This window comes from Sander lucioperca, chromosome 7 (assembly GCF_008315115.2).
Source record: "Sander lucioperca isolate FBNREF2018 chromosome 7, SLUC_FBN_1.2, whole genome shotgun sequence".
In the NCBI taxonomy this organism is placed as follows: Eukaryota; Metazoa; Chordata; class Actinopteri; order Perciformes; family Percidae; genus Sander; species Sander lucioperca.
Window position 1 is genome coordinate 34235619 of NC_050179.1, and position 19402 is coordinate 34255020.

Consider the following 19402-nt stretch of genomic DNA (forward strand, 5'->3'; position numbering starts at 1 on the left):
GACTTCAGTGCCGTTCTTTGTTCTTTTCTCAAAGAAAAGCTTAACTCCAAGTCTTCCAGAGTCGCGGCCAAAGCCGATTCTAAAGACCGGTGTTCGCCAGCAGCAGCAGCAGCCATCTTCTTTGTTTTTAAGTAGCAGGGAATTCACGCGGAACAGTCGCAACTCTGCCGTCATTATGTTAAGCCCGCCCACCGACTCTATACACGATGTGATTGGCCTGACTAGAGTTTGTTTTTTCCAGCTCGCAAGCCAACGGAGAGTTGCTAAACGACCCTGGCTGCAAATTACATTTACTGCCGCTAGGGTGCGTCTAGATTTCTAGGCTAGTTGAATCTGATTACCAAAGAAATGACTGTGCCGCTGCAAAATAGTCTCGGGAAGGAACAGAAAACTCAGATTGGACAGATAGTCTAGCTAGCTGTCTGGATTTACCCTGCAGAGATCTGAGGAGCAGTTAACCATAGTCCTCATAAATCCACTGGAGTTTAAAACACAAAGGAAGCGGAAGGTAACGGACATCTGGCTGAAAAGAATGACATCCGGCGGAATTTCTGCTGGCACCTGAACAAACCCGGATACGGAACGTCGTCGATTTGGACTAACTTCCCTCCTACCTGGACATGGCTGTTCTGGCAGGCCAGGTGCAGCGGCGTGGCACTCTGGTTGTTGCGGGCGTTGACGTTGGCTCCATGGCGGACGAACAGGGCGGCCAGCGCATAGTGGCCGTGCAGGGCGGCGACGTGGAGCGGCGTGAAACCATCAACGTTACAGCTGTGTACTCCGAGAGCTCCGGCCTGCAGGACGGACAGCTGCAGGACACACAGAGGGACAAATTAATTCAAACTTTTGACTGACGGTTAAACAGTTTGGACTTAGTCTCCGCTATGTTACCTTCTGAGTGGGAGCGCAGTTCGGACACTGACACAACGGGTGGCAGAGCACAGCCTCGGACCGATGCTCTGCTTCGTCCTCCTCTTCCTCGTCCATCCACTCCAACAAGTAACGCACCTGAACACGCAAAACGCACACAGAGCACTTAGTGCGTTCACTTCAACTGATGTGAATATTCAGAGGGAGAAAATGCAACTGCTTCTGTTTTGACTTTGTTCTCACCATCTCCACATCACCATCTGCCACGGCACGCAGCAGCTTCTCCACCTGTCGATGTGCGAAGTGAACAGTAAGGTTTGTTAAATATGTATTAACGGTCAACTGAGAGACAAAAGTCTCAAAGGATCATGTCTTCTTGACTAATGGTTAGGGCGTAATACCGAATCCACTGGTTAAGATTCTGCTGAATACGAAACAGAATATCGAATCCTCCTCCCATCCTCAGTCCATGAACACAGTAAACACATTAATGAAGTAAACAGTGACTGTCCTTCCTTTGCCGTACCTGAAGTTGCTGCATTTTGGCTGCTGTCTGTAGATTCCTTCATGCACAACTCGTATTCTTTCGGATGTTTCATACGTAAAAGTTGTAACAGTGGCAATGTTGTGTATAGTTTAGGGTCCTTGCCACCACGAGACAAATCGGCATCACAAATTGAACATGTAGCTGGACTTGAATGGCCTTCTTTTGACTGAAAGTACTGCCAAACAACACTTTTTCTGCTCACGAGTTCCATTTCCACTTCCTCACAGCCTACTGCATTGAACGTTCCACCTACGTAAACACCTTCCCGTAATCAACGGCGGCGTCATTACGTCGACCAGCGTAGTGTGCGTGGTGCAAGTGTAGGGTTTTTACAGAAACAGCAGAAACCGAACCCCTGTCAAAAAGCCCAATATTCGGCCAAATCCGAATCCTGAATTTGGTGCATCCCTAGTTACAACACATCACAGGTTTGTGTTAAGTACATTAACATGACTTGTGATTTTAGGAAAAGACATCAGGAAATGTATACTGTATTGCCAAACAAAATCAACGTTGTCACGAAGTCAGCACGCGTCCCTTTGTTTCACTTGTGGATATTCAAGGCAAAAGGTTGTGAATGTCCGGAGAGGATTGCATTCAGACGCCTCACCTCCATGCAGCATGACATAAAGACTTGATTCATCACACCAGCAACTCTGTGATGTTTAAGAGAACAAGGAGAATTTCTACGACACCGATCACACAGACGTCAGTCACCGTGGAAACAGCAGCAGCCGATTGCAGTTTACTGAGCTGCTTCTGCATTAGTATCACAACTACAGACAACTATGAAAGGGGCCTCACTGCTGCTGATATTACTACTGCAAAACTACTGTTGATCTGCTTTCTGAGACTTTGAGGTGAAAAGGTCTCTAGAGGTTATTTAGGGAGCTTTCACACTGATAGTTCGGTAGACTCGGTGCAATTCGGGGACATTGTTGCATTTTTCTTATGGTCAAAGCAAACTTAGGGATGCTTTCTTTTTTTTAAAGATTATTTTTAGGCCTTGGGGGGACGACATGCAGCAAAGAGCCGCAGGTCGGAGTCAATACCGCGGCCGCTGCGTCGAGGAGTACACCTCTATATATGTGCGCCTGCTCTACCAACTGAGCTAACCGGACCACAGGGATGCTAAATGTAGCAATGTCGCTTGCGAAACAATATCTGAAAAATTATTTAGGGGGTTTTAAACTCACTTTAAGGGCACTAAAATCTTTGCAATCTTGTTCTTGTTTTTAGTATTTTAGTGTTTTAAGTCTACTTGGCACTTTGGTTTATGTATTGTATGTACTATTTGGTTAATCTTGTACCGGTATATACTATTGTAATATGTCTGTAACGATTTATTTATGTGCAGATTTAAAATCAAGTCAACAGAAACACAACAAGAAGATAACATAAAAAGATAAGATTGTGCAGGTGAGATTAAGAAAACCCCCTAGGGGTTTATAGAAGGAACCTCAGCTAAGGAAGTGAAGAAAATGTATTATAAGCAATTACAAAAGTCCAGAAATCTACTAATTAATGGAATTGGAAAAACAAGCATACAGTTGGTTACATGAAACAACAAAGGCATAAAATAAGTTACAAAAATATAGATAACTGATGTTGTGTATTGTCCCAACCAGATCTCTCTTGAGAATAAGACCTTGTGTCTCAATGAAATTACCTGTATATATAAAGGTTACATAAAATTAAATACAATTTAAATGAAATGTACAGAAGAAGATAAGGGCCACATGCAGGGGCGGACTGGGACAAAAATCCGGCCCTGGCAATTCCGTCCCTTACTGGCCCAATTTCAGGAAGGTGACGTTATTTGCTTTGCAATGGCAAAAACCAGGCTCACGTGAGACTATGGCACCAGCAGCATGAGGCGCACCCACAGGCTTTCATAATTAAATAATACTCACACTGGAGCAATTCATAAAACCTTCAAATAAACTATCATGGTACCAGCTTAGAATAGAATAGTAATGCTTGCATATTTAAAACATATTATTACATACTTAAAACACCTAAAACACTGGAGTACGAAGACATAACGGACCAGACACAAGCTTTTATTTTGAAAAGTAGAAGCCATACGGCACCAGACAGGAGGCTCTAGGCTGCAGCCGTACAGTCTTGCATATTTTTGTCAAACTAGTGTGATGTGCCTCTTTTTTCCAGCGGCCCAAATCGGTCCAAGAGTGCATTGGCCCTTCTGGCATTCACTAGAACTGACAGATTACCAGTCCGCTTATGGCCACATCACATGTGAAAAAATGTATTGAATTCTGAGTTTAAAGTCAGAATTCTGAATTGAAATGAGATTTAGATGTAGCAAATATGCTCTTGCTCAGAATACAGGACCTTCTTCCTTTATTAACTTTTTTTACTTTCTTGCTCAGACACATCGGACCAATAAGTGGGGGGGAACGTTCTTGCGTGGTTTTGGTACGCTAGGGATATTTCTCCGTGTGAAACCAAGTTTACAAACTCATGAACTGATTCGGACCAGAGCAAACAAACTCTGGGTGTGAAAGCGCCCTCAGAGTGTTTCCTGTTGAGTTGGGCGTTTTGCAGTCCGTTACCTCTCTGTGTCGTACCCGTTCTCCCTCTGGTTTGGCCTCGGAGCCCAGGGAGGAGGTGCTGGAGACGGAGGAGCGGCGGCTGCTGCTGCAGTCTGACGTCAGCGGGGAGCGACTGGGAGACTGAGAAAGACACGACAGAGGAGAGATAAAAAATATATCAACGCAGGACTTTCACTGAGGCTCTGAAGTCAAAACCAGATGCAAAACTAGGTTTTATTTTCAGTACTGAGGAACAGAGATCTGAATTAAGTGAGTGTTTTTAGGGGAAGCAATGCTGCATGACTGCTTTTGAGACGAGAACATTTTATTAAATATTTATTTAGCACTTTGCTTCTTGTCTACGTTCTGCTCTGCTGTATCTGATCCTGCCGCTCCACTTTCTACTGGATTATTGAATAAAAGTCATTTATTACAACCAGAGATGGAGGAAGTTTTCAGACTCTTCACTCGAAGGTGCTTTAAGCGATGTTGGGTGATGTTACTTCTTGTTGACGTTCTAAGGCTTCGTTCACACCGCAAGTCTTAATGCCTAATTCTGATGTTTTTGCTCCGATCCTATTTTTTGTTTGGCTGTTCACATTACCTTTTAAAATGTGGCCTATATCAGATTCCAGTGTGAACTGTTTGTGGTTTTGAACTGACCCGCATGCGCAAAAGACCAATAACAATGACATCAGACGCAGCACGCTGTTGCACTAAAGTTAGGGAGGTTATGGAGGAAGTAAGCATTTTCGCTTTATGTTCAAAATGTTTGTGTAATGGCAGCCGTACCATTAATGAGCAGGTGCCGAGAAGGAGAAGAATGAAGAGAAAGAGAGGCCTTTTGTGGGGTTATGGCTGCAAATTCACTACAGAGATCTGTGTGACCGGACGACCGATTCGCACGTCAGGACCGCTACCGGCCTCCACCAGAGTTTACTCTGGCTTTGCCCTCGCACGCGCTCACGCTCCACCTCCCCGGCGGTGCGGGCGAGACGGGCCAGTGGTGCGCCCGACCCCGAGGGACCGGGATTCCACCTCAGCCGGCACGAGCCGGCCCTCACTTTCATTGCGCCACGGGGCGACCTTCTGACTCGCGCGCGCGTTAAACTCCTTGGCCAGTGTTTCAAGACGGGTCGGGTGGGTTGCCGACATCGCCTTTTTTACGTGAGCCGATCCCCACCCTGGCGACGGGGTTGGTGCACACTGAGGACAGTCTGCCCAGGTTGACAGCTGCACAGGGAGCAGGAGGCCCCGCCCCTCCCCGCGGGGAGAGAGGGCACAGCGAGGGTTATTGAGGTAAAAATCGCATCAAATCTGCCTTGGTTGTTCACACTGCGGCCGCATTGAAAAAAAAAAATCAGACCTGGGTCTGATTCAGGACCACATATGGAAGTGGCCTGAATCTGATTTGAAAAAATCTGATCTGGGAAAGATTTGAGTGTTCACACTACTTCTGAAGAGGTCTGATCCTGGTCACTTGACCCCAAAAAAAAAAAATCGGTCTTGGGCCACTTTTGCCTGCAGTCTGAATGTAGCCTAAGTATTTTAAAAATAAAACAAGGCTAGCTAGCTCGCCCCTCCCTCCTCCTCCTCCCCTTTTCCCCATCCCCCATCCCATTTTTCAACACTTCTGTCGCTTTTCCCCAAAGTTTTTTGTGTCACTTCTTAGTCGATGTTTTTGTCACATTTTTCCTGCGCTTTTTTGACGTTTTTGTTTTTTCCCCACGTTTTTGAAGCTATTTCTGACATTTTTTGTCACTCTTTTATCATTTTTTTTCTCCAGATGCTATAAAATTGAATAAAACACCCAAAATCAATGAAAGTACTGAGCTGATCTTTTATTTTACTTGTGAAGATTAATGGTTGTATGGAACCATCCACGTTATTTTTTGACAATTTGGTTGAAAGAAGCCCACATTTCTGATATAGAAACGTTTTGAATATGGGTCACATTAGATCCGAGGACAACAGGAGGGATAAGAAGAAAAGAAATTGAAACGATAAACGCAGGCTGGACCCTTTGGAAGCAAATTCAACTCTTTCTCTAATAGGGCTGACCCTCTTAAGATTGATTTATACTTCTGTGTTAAATCGACGCCGTGGGTACGTATGTAGGTGGAGATACCGACCCTATGCTGTAGCCTGACGCACACCGCTCGGCCGTGGCTTGGTAGCGTTCTCCATAAACAACATGGAATCAAGGAGAGGGTTAACTTTTCCTGCTACAGATTTCCCACCATGGTCAGAAAGAACAGGGGAGACACTTTGTTTCTCTCACTATGACTCTAGAGTCACTACTCACTCTGAAGATAATCGCCAGTCTTGCAGTTTTTCTGGGTCAAAATTTTAAATACAAACTTTTTTTCCAACGTTTTGAAAATAAATACATTTTTTTCAACACCTATTTTCTAGCACCCATTGATCGTTTTATGGTCAAATGAATATTTGGTGCTGTGACCTCTGACCCCTTGGGGTTTACTTGATCGAGTCATGAGAGTAGATCGGACTCACGTTGACTCCGCTGCGCTGACGGCTGTTCTGAGTCAACTGCAGCAACACGAGGATCTACGGGAAGAGAAAACCAGAATCAGAATAAGATTTATTGCCAGGTACGTAGCGCTTTTTTAGTTGATGGTGCATACATAAAAAACATATTTAAACATGAATATGAAATAAACAAACAATAAATACAGAAACAAATAACACATACATATATAACATTAAGAAAGGAAGAAGAGGCTGTATGGCAGGCGTTCTCAAACGTACTGTATAACAGAAAGGTCTGCATCTGATTTTTATTCCAGGTCAGAGGTCCGGAATAATAATAATAATAATAATAATAATAATAACAACTCTTATTTATATAGCGCCTTTCATGAAACTCAAGGACACTTTACAGAATTACAGCGGCTATACTAAGGAATGTTTATAATAAGGAATAACTAAGGAAGGAATGACATGGCAATAACAAAAACACATTTTAAATCAACTCACTTTTAACTTTTAAGCAACTTTTTCTGGTTGACTTTTGGACCAATTTGGGTACCGGTACATGGAATACGGTAACGTTACCCAACGGTACATTTATTTTGAGCTTCCCGCAGTAAAAGGACATATTTTTGTAATTATTTTCCCGTTGTTTTTTGTGGCCTTTTTCAACTTTTTTACCGATTTTTTTCATGTATATTCAACATCACATAGTCATATCACATCACATACATCAAAAGTATTCACATTCATTCCTCAGGTAGAAGTATAGATACTAGGGTTTAAAAAGACTTCTGTAGAAATTGAAGTATCAACTCAAGCTTTTTACTCAAGTAAAAGTGTAAAAGTACTGGTTTCAAAACTACTTAAAGTATAAAAGTAAGTATGCTTTTTCAAATTAGACGGCGAGTTTTGGAAACGATTAGCTCGCGGTACTTGGGTGCGCAGAGCTTGCAGTGCATTACAAAGGAGTTGTTTTTGCATCCAACCATTTCGAAAAATTCTTCCAGGTACGGCCAGGGATGTAGAAGGGTTGGCTGGTCTTCCTGGCGACCAACCTCCTCGCTGGTGCTTGGTTGAGACATTTCGCTGAAGTTCTCTTGAGTCTCTGCCACAGTCATCTTCGTACTTGGCTACATACGTCTGCTATTTCCTTGCTGGAGTGTGACGTGATTTGTGACATGTGCAGGTGTGATGGATCGCGTACAAACCAATAGGGTGTCAGAATGGTATATGTTTATAATTCTCATCCAACCACAATCAAATTCACTCTATCCGGATGGCGCGATTTATCTGGATAGGTTTTTTTTGGTGTTTTTTTTTAACGATGACAAGCCGGAATGAAAACAAGCCCAACACAATGTAAGGAGTAGAAAGTACAGATAATTGTGTGAAAATGTAAGGAGTAGAAGTAAAAAGTCTGCTGTAAAATAATTACTACCCAAAATTTCTACTTAAGTAAGGTAACGAAGTATTTGTACTTAGTTACTTGACACCTCTGAACATCACTAACAATTTATGATCAATTAAAAGATGATTTTAAAATAGAAAATGTTACACTTCAGTATTCATGACCTGTAGTATGGGCCGGGTCCGGATTGATTTGCCGTTTTGTCCGGACTTTGAGAAGTATGGATGAGTGCAGGATGTGCAAAACTGTTTGTACAAATACGTTTGTATCAGCAGCGTGATATTTCAGCATCTATTTTAAATATTTCAGCTGATCTGAGGTCAGGCTCGCTGCAGGGTGAACGCTACCTAAAAGCAGCGGTGGAATGTAACTAAGTGCTGTACTTAAGTACAAATGTTGAGGTACTTGTACTTTACTTGAGGCTTTTCTTTTCATGTTACTTTCTACTTCTACTCTGCTACATTTCAGAGAGAAATATTGTACTTTTAACTCCACCACATTCATCCGACAGCTTTAGTTACTTTACATATTAAGATGTTTGCACACAAAACACATGTAATTTCTAAAAATATGATGTTGTATTATTAATTAAACTACCCAAAAATTTAACGACCTACTAATTCAGCATAATGATTGACACAACTGTTTGGATCCTTTCCGGTTTCTAAAATATGAGGATTTTTCTTTACTTTAAGTACATTTTCCTGGTGATACTTACATACTTTTACTTAAAGTGCTCATATTATGCTTTTTGGCTTTTCCCCCTTCCTTCATTGTGTTATATATCTTTTTTGTGTACGTTATAGGTTTACAAAGTGAAAAACCCCAAAGTCCAACCCAAAGGGACTTACCATCTCCCACAGAAAACACTGTTCACAAACTGCTCCAAACAGCTCTATTGTAGTCCAGCCTTTACTTCAGAGACAAACGTGGTCACTTTGGAACACACGTTATAATGCTTGCCTAGCTGCTAGCATGGCACACCCTCATACTCTGCTTCTGACTGGCTAGTAGCCTTCTAGTACTGTCAGGGCCGCCCCTACTTTGTCTGACTGGCTAGTAGTCCTTACCTAGCTACTGTCAGGGCACGCCCTCATACTCTGCTTCTGACTGGCTAGTAGTCCTTACCTAGGTACTGCGCATGTGTGACTCACGTCACTGTGACTCTGTAGCTAAAACAGAGAGCTCAACACACAGGGTGAAAAGAGGAGCTGCAGCAATGTGCAGTACAACAAAAATATGGTGTTTTTTGAAAATTAAACCATGTAAACCTATTCTGATATAATCTCTAAATACAATTATGAACCTGGAAATGAGCATAATATGAGCACTTTAAGCAACATTTCCAATGCAGGACTTTAACTTGTAACAGAGTATTTTAACAGTGTGGTATTAGTATTTTTACTGAAGTAAAGGATCAGTGATCTCTGTTCCCACGACTCTGTTCCCGCTCAAACACTTTCAGTTCCTGGAAACAGCAGCAGCTGATCAGATTAGTGAAACTACAGAGCTCCATTTAGATGAAGTGAACCTTGCTTTCTTTCTCTGATCTGTAGCCAGCTGGGTGTATAAACTGTCTCTGTCGGTCGGTTCCCACATTTATCAAATGGCTTCAAAGACTGATGGTGAAAAATGTGAGAACATGTTTTCAGGGTCTTTAAAGTTTGTCACGTCGGTCAAACAGCAAGCTGATTGCAGCTCATTACAAGTGATGGTCAAATGAAGTTTTTCTGAGTTCACTAGATGGCGCTCTCTGTTCAAAGAAAAAGGTGAAAGGAATGCCGTGTTTGAGCTATGTTCATGGTTACTGGTTGCACAGCGTTCGTCGTTCAACTGGTCATGACTGTTTTACCAAGATGGCACCCGCATGTATACGCGAACGGTACTGTCTTTATAATCTATCTTTTTAATAAACTGTCTCTACACTTACAAAGTTCTCAATGCTTCGGTTTACATGTAAGGACCCTCATTATGCTACCGTGGAAGTGTGGTGCTATTTTGAGCCTTGTTAGAGGTAGACCTTAGTTCCCGCGTGTTGCTGACCTTTGAGTTGAGCGCACACTGCAGCGGAGAGTCTTTGCTCTTGTTGAGGATGTCGGTGCTCGCTCCGTTCTCCAGCAGCACCTGGATGATTCCCTCGTAGCCCCAGCGGGCCGCCATGTGCAGCGCCGTGTCACCTTTGTCATTGTGCAGGTCCAGGCGGCACGTTTGGAGGTCGTAGTACACCAACGCCTTCACACACTGACCACAACACACACACACACAGCGTCACCGTCAGAGCCCAGAAATCTTTGGACCTCTGGACTCACCGCACTGTTAACATTAACATAACATTCGATAAATGGTTTAGTGTATTACAGTAAAAAAAACAACATCACAAGTTACCAAACATACAAAAGGACGTTGAAAACAGTCAAAGTAATGATGTAAAAAAAGATAAAAGCAGCCAAACCAGCACTGTTCAAAAGTATTTGTCACAGTTTTCGGTTTCGGATTTTCAAACAAAATTGAATATAAGACGAAGACAACCTAAGTAAACACAAAATACAGTTTTTAAATGATTATTTCATTTATTGAAGGAGAAAAGTTACCCAACAACAACTGGCCCTTTGTGAAAAAGTAATTGCCCCCAATCATAGCAGCCATTGTGACATTTTTCAGGCAAACACAGGGGAAATTGATAGTTAATCTAGTTTGAAGATCTGAACCAGTAAAGTGTGATGAATATGCTAAAGGCTAAAACTTTTCTCACAGCACTTTCAGAAGAAAACAAAAAGGGATTTTTTTTTCAGACTCTAAACTTTGGTAATTATTTGTGAAATAAAGTTATAGTCATGCATCCTGTAATGAGCAGCCATTGCTTTGTATTAAAAAGGACAAAAAGATAAAAAAGGGTTGGGGCAGGGGTGTCGGACTGGGGGTGGAAAGAGGACTGAGTACCTAGTTCACCCAGAAAGATGCTAGAATGAATAGCTGTGGATGCGGGGAGGGGCCCATAGAGAATGACTTTCTTTAAGATTTTTTTTTGGGCATTTTTAGGCCTTTTATTTTGATAGGACAGACAGCTTAGACTTGAAAGGGGAGAGAGAGGGGGAATGACATGCAGCAAAGGGCCGCAGGTCGGAACCGAACCCGCGGCCACTGCGTTGAGGACTGTAAATGTGTGCACGCTCTACCAGGTGAGCTACCCAGGCACGATAATGCCTTTCTACAGGGCCCAGAATGTTGTGCTACGCCCCCTGGGTTGGGGACCACTGGACTAATCAATTTATAGTAAGATTAGACAGGATCTGTGCTGAGAAAGCACTTATAATATAATAACATAATAATATAATAAAGACAAAGTGAGTGTTTGACTTACGTCCTCGTGTCCATACATGCAGGCGAGGTGCAGCGGCGTGTTGCTGTTGTTGTCCTGAGCGTCCGGGTTGGCCTTGTAGTGCAGCAGCAGCAGCTAGAGCACAGAAAGAGCATTGTGTGATAGTTGTATGACATACATCGATTTTAAATATCTTTATTTGTCTTTCTAAAAAGGTCTGCTTTGTTTGGTAACTCATTGTTGAACCTGGACACATTTAAATATCATCTTTAAAGCTTTAGTGCGTAACTTTGTGATATTATTGAAGGTCTGTTACATTCAAGCCGTTGCCAAATGAGTTGCTGCAAAGTTAATTAAGACTATCAGCTCCACACAACTCTCTCTGTATTTCTCAGTATGACTATGTTCAGAAGATTGTGGCGTCCGGCGACTTTCCAGCGCAGAAGCTCGAGTGAAGATAGTTACCTCTTCTGAAGAGTCCATCATGTTTTTTTAATCCTCCGTGTCCTCCTTGGTTACTAGTAACTGTGTGGAGGAGAGGTGGGGAGTGCGCGATCACGGAAGGCTTGTATCATGTGGACACGCCGATAGTTTTGTTGTCATTACTTAGAATTCCTCATGGGGGAGACAGAAACTAAACGCACTACAGCTTTAAAGTTGAAATGTTGAAAAACTGTTCAGCAGTTACAGAGCAACATGATTCATCGGGCGTCTTTGTGTTTGTGTCCACCTGATGAATGTCAGTCCAATATTCTCTCTCTTTCAGCTGTTTTGGGTCTCTGCAAACTCATGAGGGAAAAATCCGTCTCTGTAGCTACTAAATGCTCAGCTATGTTTAGATAATCTTTCTGTAAATGGGCAAATGAAATGGAGGGCATTCTCATGATTCTTTTGTGTTATGTATCAGACACAGTTAAATGCTGTATGTTGTACGAGGGTGTGTGAGTCAGGGCTGCAAGTAACGATTATTTTCATTGTTGATTAATCGGTTGATTATTTTCTGGATTAATCAATTAGATATTTGGGCTCTAAAATGTCAGAAAATGGTGAAAAATGTGGATCAGTGTTTCCCAAAAAGCCCAGGATGATGTCCTCAAATGTCTTGTTTTGTCCACAACTCAAAGATATTCAGTTTACTGTCCCAGAGGAGAGAAGAAACTAGAACAATATTCACATTTAAGAAGCTGGAATCAGAGATTTTTTTACTTTGCTTTCATAAAAACATGACTTAAACCGATTAATCGATTGCCAAAATAGTTGGTAATATAATAGTTAATTTAATAGTTGCCAACTAATCGATTCATCTTTGCAGTGCTACGCAGTGTGAGTGTGTTTGTTTACCGTGACTCCCTGGAATCCCTTCTGGCAGGCCAGGTGCAGCGGTGTGAGGGCGTGGTAGTCTGTGGCGTTGACCGGCGCTCCTTTACACACCAGCAGGTCGATCAGCTTGGCCTGACCTGCCGCACAAACACACACAAACGCACACAAACACACGTAAATTATCGTTAAAATCATCGTTAAATAATATCGTGTGTGTGTGTGTGTGTGTGTGTGTGTATGTATGCATGCATGTGTGTGTACTAGGAGTGTATGTATGTATGTGTATGTGTGTGTGTGTGTGTGTGTGTGTGTGTGTGTGTGTGTGTGTGTGTGTGTGTGTAAACAGCTGCTCACCGCAGATAGCAGCGACGTGCAGCGGGGTGTAACCTCGGTCGTCTCTGGAGAACGGCGTGACGATGGACGGGTCATTCAGCCGCCTGCAACAGGAAGTCAACAACCACAGTTACTTTACACAGGTAGTTAATGGTTCAACAGGTAAATCAGAGAGCGTAAGTTGCTGAAACGGACAGTTACCGGAATCAGTGCTTGGGTCAATAAATACAGATTTGAAATGGCTTTTAATGAATGATTGGTCTAAATTCTTTGAGAACAGCATCAGAGAGTAAAGCAGCTGTGATTCAAATGTTCAAGTCCATAAAATGCAGTAACAGAGTGTGTGTGTGTGTGTGTGTGTGTGTGTGTGTGTGTGTGTGTGTTTTCAGTGGGGAAGTGAAAGAGCTAACAGCTTTTCGTTCCTGATTCCCCCGCTCTTATGCAACAACAAAAAAATTGAAAATGGTGAAATGAGCCCAAGGAGAAAAGAAAACTCAGATGATTTCCTGGAATGCAGTTTTGATGCAGGCAGCTTTGTCTCATTTCCAGTAAAACAAGTGACTCTAGGAGAGCTGTGTGCATGTGTGTGTGTGTGTGTGTGTGTGTGTGTGTGTGTGTGTGTGTGTGTGTGTGTGTGTGTGTGTGTGTGTGTGTGTGTGTGCGTGTGCGTGGACGCTGACCCAGACAGCTGGAGGTCACAGACATCACAGGAGCAGAGGGGATGACACATCCTGACGTCCTCGTTGCTCTCTCCTTCACTCAGCAGTCGTTGCACCTCAGCTTCGTTTCCATTGGCTATGTGCTGCGACACACACAACACACATTCTTATTTATAGCAAATTAATGGCCCTACAATGAACCCTAACTCACACACAGAATTGGTTTTTAGAGTATTGTGTAAAAGTGTGCTGGTTTGTTGTATGTACAGGAGACATTTTGTACTTGGTTTTTGTATTGTTGTCTTTTCGTTTATTTGTACACACCTGTTTGTTTTTTATCTTGCACTACTGACTGCACATCAAGTCTCCCATCTGGGATAATAAAGTGAATCAACTGAACAAGGAAACATCGAGGCACCCCAAACACCAAATGTCTTCATTTAATTTCTATAAGAACAAATGTGTTGGCAAGAAGTGGATCCTGAACAGACAACTACAGCTGCAGCAACTACAAAAATTTATCTGCAAACATGTTGATAATGAATTAGTAATCGTAGTAGTTTTTCAAGAAAAAAAGGCCAAATATTTGATGGTGCCAGCATCCCAAATGTGGGAATGTGCTTCCTTTTCTCCTTGGTTCAAATCTGAAATCAAATCCCTTTGCTGTGTGTCTTCTTTAAAAAGGCAATAAAAGCCTTCAAACGATCTAAAAATGACAGGAAAGCGTAATTTATGCTTCTACGTAAAATCTACGCCGTGGTCCATGCCCTGTTGCGTTCTTGTTAGGAGTCCTCCCTGACACTGTCAAATTACAGTCCCTCCAGAAAAACGTGATTATGCGATCGCATAATTCAATGCATAATCAGCCAAAGTTTAGTTTAGCTTAACTTCCTTTAGCACAGCCTAAGATGGCTGGGTGGGAGGGGAGGATGTGGTTTATAATGGTCTCTTTATTGATATGTCTTTTTTTTTTTTTTTTAGACTGTACTGTAAATCTAACTAGCATATACTGTGTGTATACTATTACACGTTATAATTTTTTTATATTTCTTGCATGGACTTTAGAGGTGTTAAAATTAATCAAATAATCGATGCATCGAATTGTGGACATGGACGATGCTGCATCGATAATCGGCCGGGCCATAATCGATTATTTCTGTTTACAATTTAATGTAGGCCTGACAACAACTTTTGCACATTCAGGAAGTGCCATGTGCTCAGTGCTGTAGTTTTATGTACCCAATTTATTTAGTATTAGAGCACTGAAAAATGTTATGTTTTTGAAGCTTGAAAAGCTACGAATTAAATATCCTATATGGCTTTAATAAAACAATTTATTTGACGCATCGTGATGCATCGAGATATCGAATCGAAGACATGATAATCGTAATCGAATCGGGAGATCAGTGAAGATTCACACCTCTAATGGATTTTGTAACTGTAAAAGTCTAAATAAACCATGGGGAAAAAAATAAGAAAAAAAATCTACGCAGTGGCTATGTACATAGGTACGTGGAGACACGGACCCTACGCCGGACCCTACGCCGGACCCTACCGTGCACCTCTCAAAAAATGTAACTACACGTCGCGGCAATGCCCATTGCTCGGCCGTGGCTTGGTAGCGTTGCATTCCCCCCCCACCCCCCCGACTCATTTCCTGGTTCTCCTTCATAAACAACATGAAATCAAGGAGAGGGTTAACTTCTCCTGCTCCAGATTTCCCACCGTGGTCAGAAAGAACAGGGGAGACACTTTGTTTCTCTCACTATAACTCTAGAGTCACTACTCACTCTTGATAATCACCATCACTCTCTCACTTCTCCCTCGCTCTATCACACACTCCCACACACACTCTCCCACACACACACACACACACACACGCACGAATGCACAAGTATAAACTTCAGGCCATTACGTAGGCTACGGCGAAAGCTCTGCGTGGAGCCTCCACAGAACCATAAATCACACATAAGGTTGGATTTTTTTTTTTTTTTTACTGTTTTCTAATGTTTTATAGAAAAAAATTACTGGCAGATTAATCAATAATGAAAATAACGTCTTGCAACTTTGTTGGCCAATATCAATCAAAATATATAGAACAGGAAACTACTCAGAGACCTCTGAAAGCTGAAATAAAATCCCAGACCTCGACAGAGGCTGAAAGAAAGAAAGAATCCTAAAAATCATCCAAGTGTCTATTTTCGCTCAGCATATTTATAAGTAGCAGCATATAAGTATTTTCGGTTTATCCTTGCCTTAGACCTTTTTTGGAGGCAACATGTGGGGGCCGTTAGAGGAACATCAACCTCAACATTCAGCCCTAACGATGAGTACACAATGTTTGCCGTTCTTTTTATTTCTTAGCATGTGAATGTTTGGTAAACTGCTGATGCATTTTTGGTCCTGCAGAGCGGCGGTTCGGTTTCCCTGAGCTCACCTCAAAGAGACAGTGGATCGGCGTGGCAGTGCTCTGAGTCAGCAGACTCATCCTCTCTTTGAATAACGCCTTGTCGTTCAGCTTCCCCGAGCTCTGAGGCAACACAAACAAACACATGACCAGCTTCATTAACATTAAATGCTGCTGAGAGATTTTTCTGCATTGACTATTTTTACATTTAATACTTTAAGTACATTTTCCTGATGACAGTTACATACTTTTACTTAAGTAACATTTTCAATGCAGGACAGGAGTATTTTTTACAGTGTGGTATTCTGAATACTTGTTCCACCGCTGGAAACAACAAACTGGGATGAAAGGAACCACAGCTCTGTTCTTCTGTGTGAGTGTGTGTGTGTGTGTGTGTGTGTGTGTGTGTGTGTGTGTGTGACTCACAGTGTGTGTGTCCTGCAGCTTCCCCAGGTTGATGTACTCCACCGCGGCCTCGAAGGTGCTCAGACAGTAGCTGAGCTCGTCTTTACTGGAGTGGCTGAAGCAGAAGTTCCTGATGTAGCTCAGGTTGGCCATCCTGAGGACAAACAACAAAGTAACTCACCAATGAACTGACTTTGGTTTATTTTGAACATGTCAATTAAAAGGGGGGGGGGGGGGGGGTCTAACTGTGTGTCAATCACTGCTCATGCACACGCATTCATTCTCCCCAAGGGGGTAAGCTTCTCCTCGGACCGCTAACCTCCTATGGCACCATTTTGATGCTAACAAGCCATCACCTCCCGTTAGCATCCCATTGACTGCCATTCATTTTGGCGTCACTTTGACAGAGAATAACTTTACATCTGAAGCGTTTAAAGACTTTATTTGTCCATTGTTTATTCCTAAAGAAACACGACAATGTATAAAAGGCTCCATCACCTTGTATCTCACGTTATGGCTCCGTAGCAGACGTTTTTATAAAAATAGGCTAATGATTCTGTCATAACCACGCGACTTACTGTCTCATAGTAGAGGAATTACCGTATAGTACAGGAGAAGCTCTCAGGCAGTTTCGTCTCACATTAGCTGTTTAAGTGTAATTACTAATGTTAACTAGCATTTTAGTGATCAATAATTAGCCTGTGTCTATGTTATCTCCTTACATATACCTACGCTCTCCGTCTCTGCAATATTCGGAATGATTGAGATTTCTCTTGGCACAGCTACAACTTTCAGACACGTTGCTCACGGCATATTTACGTCGTCTCTCTCAGTTGGAGACTGCGCAGTAACGCTCGCTCAGCCATCACTGGAAAAGTGCTTGTAATGGCCTTCACTGGTCTCCGTCCAGAGCAACGGGATCTGTTGGTCCATTCTATATACTGTCTCCCTTGTGGGAGGAGGGGCTTAGGAGACCGTTTTGGGCTTTAGTGGAAAGGGGGGATGGACTGAGAAGCTGTTGATATTCAAATTTTTTGGCTAAGTCCTGGATCTTCACAATCCTACATACGGCACCTTTAATTAAAAGACCTGTGACTTGACCCCAAAAAAGAACTTGAGACTTGGACCAAATGACTTGAGAATTACTTGGCACTTGAGCAAAGATGACTTGGTCCCAACACTGCTATAACTCCAGACTGAGCGACACAAACTTCATGGCAACAGCGTGATTCCGGTTTTGAGCCATGTTTGCAGCATGACTCAGCAGATGGCAATAGCGATCCACCACTTTGCTCCAGACTGAAATATCTCAACAACTATTAGATTAAGATTCCATTTTGTTCACACAATGACTCCTACTGACTTTGGAGATCCTCTGACTTTTTCTTTCAGCTGCACCGCGAGGTTCATATTTGTGCTTCACACATTCATGTTCCCCTTGTGATGAATTGTAATAACTTTAGTGATCCTTTGTGTCATCATCAGGTCAACTTTTTAATAGCCTCAAAATAGCCATTTTTAAAACACTATTAAGGTTCGACACAACATGAAATTTTGCTCCAAGTATCACCAGAGGCTCTACACCTTAACGAAAGCATTGACAACATTGTTTGTGTACACACAGTTTACTAAAAAGAAAGGTTTTCAACAACTCCCCATAGGTCTTGTTGTTTCCGGCCTCAGCCATTTTATCAGTCAAAAACAATCGATTTCCGAATGCAACGTAACAGGGAGGAGAGTAAAGATGGAAAGCTCCTAAAGCTTAGTTCCATATAAATGCACAGATTATTTCTTGTTTTGTCGTTATTGAAAAACAATATTGACCTCGTAGTTAAAAAAGGAGCCTCGTATGGAGTCCGTTCATTTGCATTCGGATATCGACTTGTTTTGACTGCCGAGGTGGTAGCGGCCGGAAACAACGAGCTACGGTGAGTTGTTCAAAAACTTTTTAGTAAACTCTGTGAACACAAACAATGTTCCCAATGCTCGAGTTCATGTGTAAAGCCCCTGGTGATACCTGGAGCAAAGTCTCATGTTGTGTCGAGCCTTCTTAGTGTTTTAAAAATAGCTATTTTGAGGCTAGCATAAAAGTGCCCCTAGCACTCCCATTCAAAAGGCCATTTGAACGAAAAACTAAAATACGGTAAATCTTAAAAGTGGCGTTTCCGTCCTAAATATGCTTTTAAACGAAAGTTTGAATCGGTACATTCACAAAAAGACCCTAGGTTGCATTTTGGTGAGAGTTACGCTTTAAATTGCATCCACGTTTCCTTCCCTTCCCTTGCGTCTTAGGACGTCCCACAGAGGAAGCATGTGAGAGACACGAGGAAATCATACGAGGAGAGAGGAAACGAGGAAATGTGTTGTTAGAGGGATGAGACGTCCTTTCCTCTGAAGCGTCGCTTGAATTCGTCAGCTGTTTGGGCGGACTTAGCAATGGCTTTCAGGAAAGATGCTCTCGCGTATCCTCGCTTATAGCTCCTCAGAGATCCATCCTCCCGTGCCTCCTCGGTGGGAGGGACTAAGACGTGAGGAAGGGAGGCAAGTGGAGGACTCAAGGAGGCAATTTAAGGGCTATGCAGCGTTTTTTATTTCCTCCAGACAATGCACAAATTGTGACAAAGGTCACAGTGAACCTCCACACCCCTCCCTGCTCACCAGTTGGGGATTTCTGTCTTCACCAGCAGGTAGAGGATGACGGAGAGCAGGTCGTCCGCACACACAGCCTCTATACAGACTGCAGAGAAACACACACTCAGTTAGGTGAAACACTGAAAACACAAAAACATAAAACACATGAGGATACTCTCCCTATGTCCAAACCAAAATGACTAAATTGACCGCTTGACAAACATTAATTAGAAGCGGATCGTACCACTCTGCAGGCTGACAGCGAGGGCTGTTGTGGGCCAATAAGATAAGATTTCCAAAGCAAACTGGACAAACACGATAGAGGCTAACAGAGCAGGTATTGTCCTACATGCTGATCAGATTACAAGGATGTTTAGCGATCACGGAGAGTTCAGTCTGCCTGTCCACAGAGGCGACCGGCTGACTGACTACATAAGGCTACATTCACACTACTA

The 19402-nt window shown here is 42.6% G+C and overlaps 1 protein-coding gene across 2 annotated transcripts in view; it reads right to left on the reverse strand.

The window, feature by feature from the left end:
- ankrd27 (ankyrin repeat domain 27 (VPS9 domain)) overlaps positions 1-19402 on the reverse strand; it is a 56990-nt gene that overhangs the window by 8818 nt on the left and 28770 nt on the right. For both annotated transcript variants that reach the window (XM_031279822.2, XM_031279821.2), the window contains exons 10-22: positions 18975-19053; positions 16338-16470; positions 15942-16034; positions 13526-13647; positions 12867-12949; positions 12534-12649; positions 11235-11327; positions 9917-10114; positions 6487-6540; positions 3994-4113; positions 1114-1158; positions 892-1008; positions 615-809 (exon numbers count right to left, since the gene is read on the reverse strand). In XM_031279822.2, coding sequence (XP_031135682.1) covers positions 615-809; positions 892-1008; positions 1114-1158; positions 3994-4113; positions 6487-6540; positions 9917-10114; positions 11235-11327; positions 12534-12649; positions 12867-12949; positions 13526-13647; positions 15942-16034; positions 16338-16470; positions 18975-19053 — 1448 coding nt within the window. The remainder of the gene's footprint in view (positions 1-614; positions 810-891; positions 1009-1113; positions 1159-3993; positions 4114-6486; positions 6541-9916; positions 10115-11234; positions 11328-12533; positions 12650-12866; positions 12950-13525; positions 13648-15941; positions 16035-16337; positions 16471-18974; positions 19054-19402) is intronic.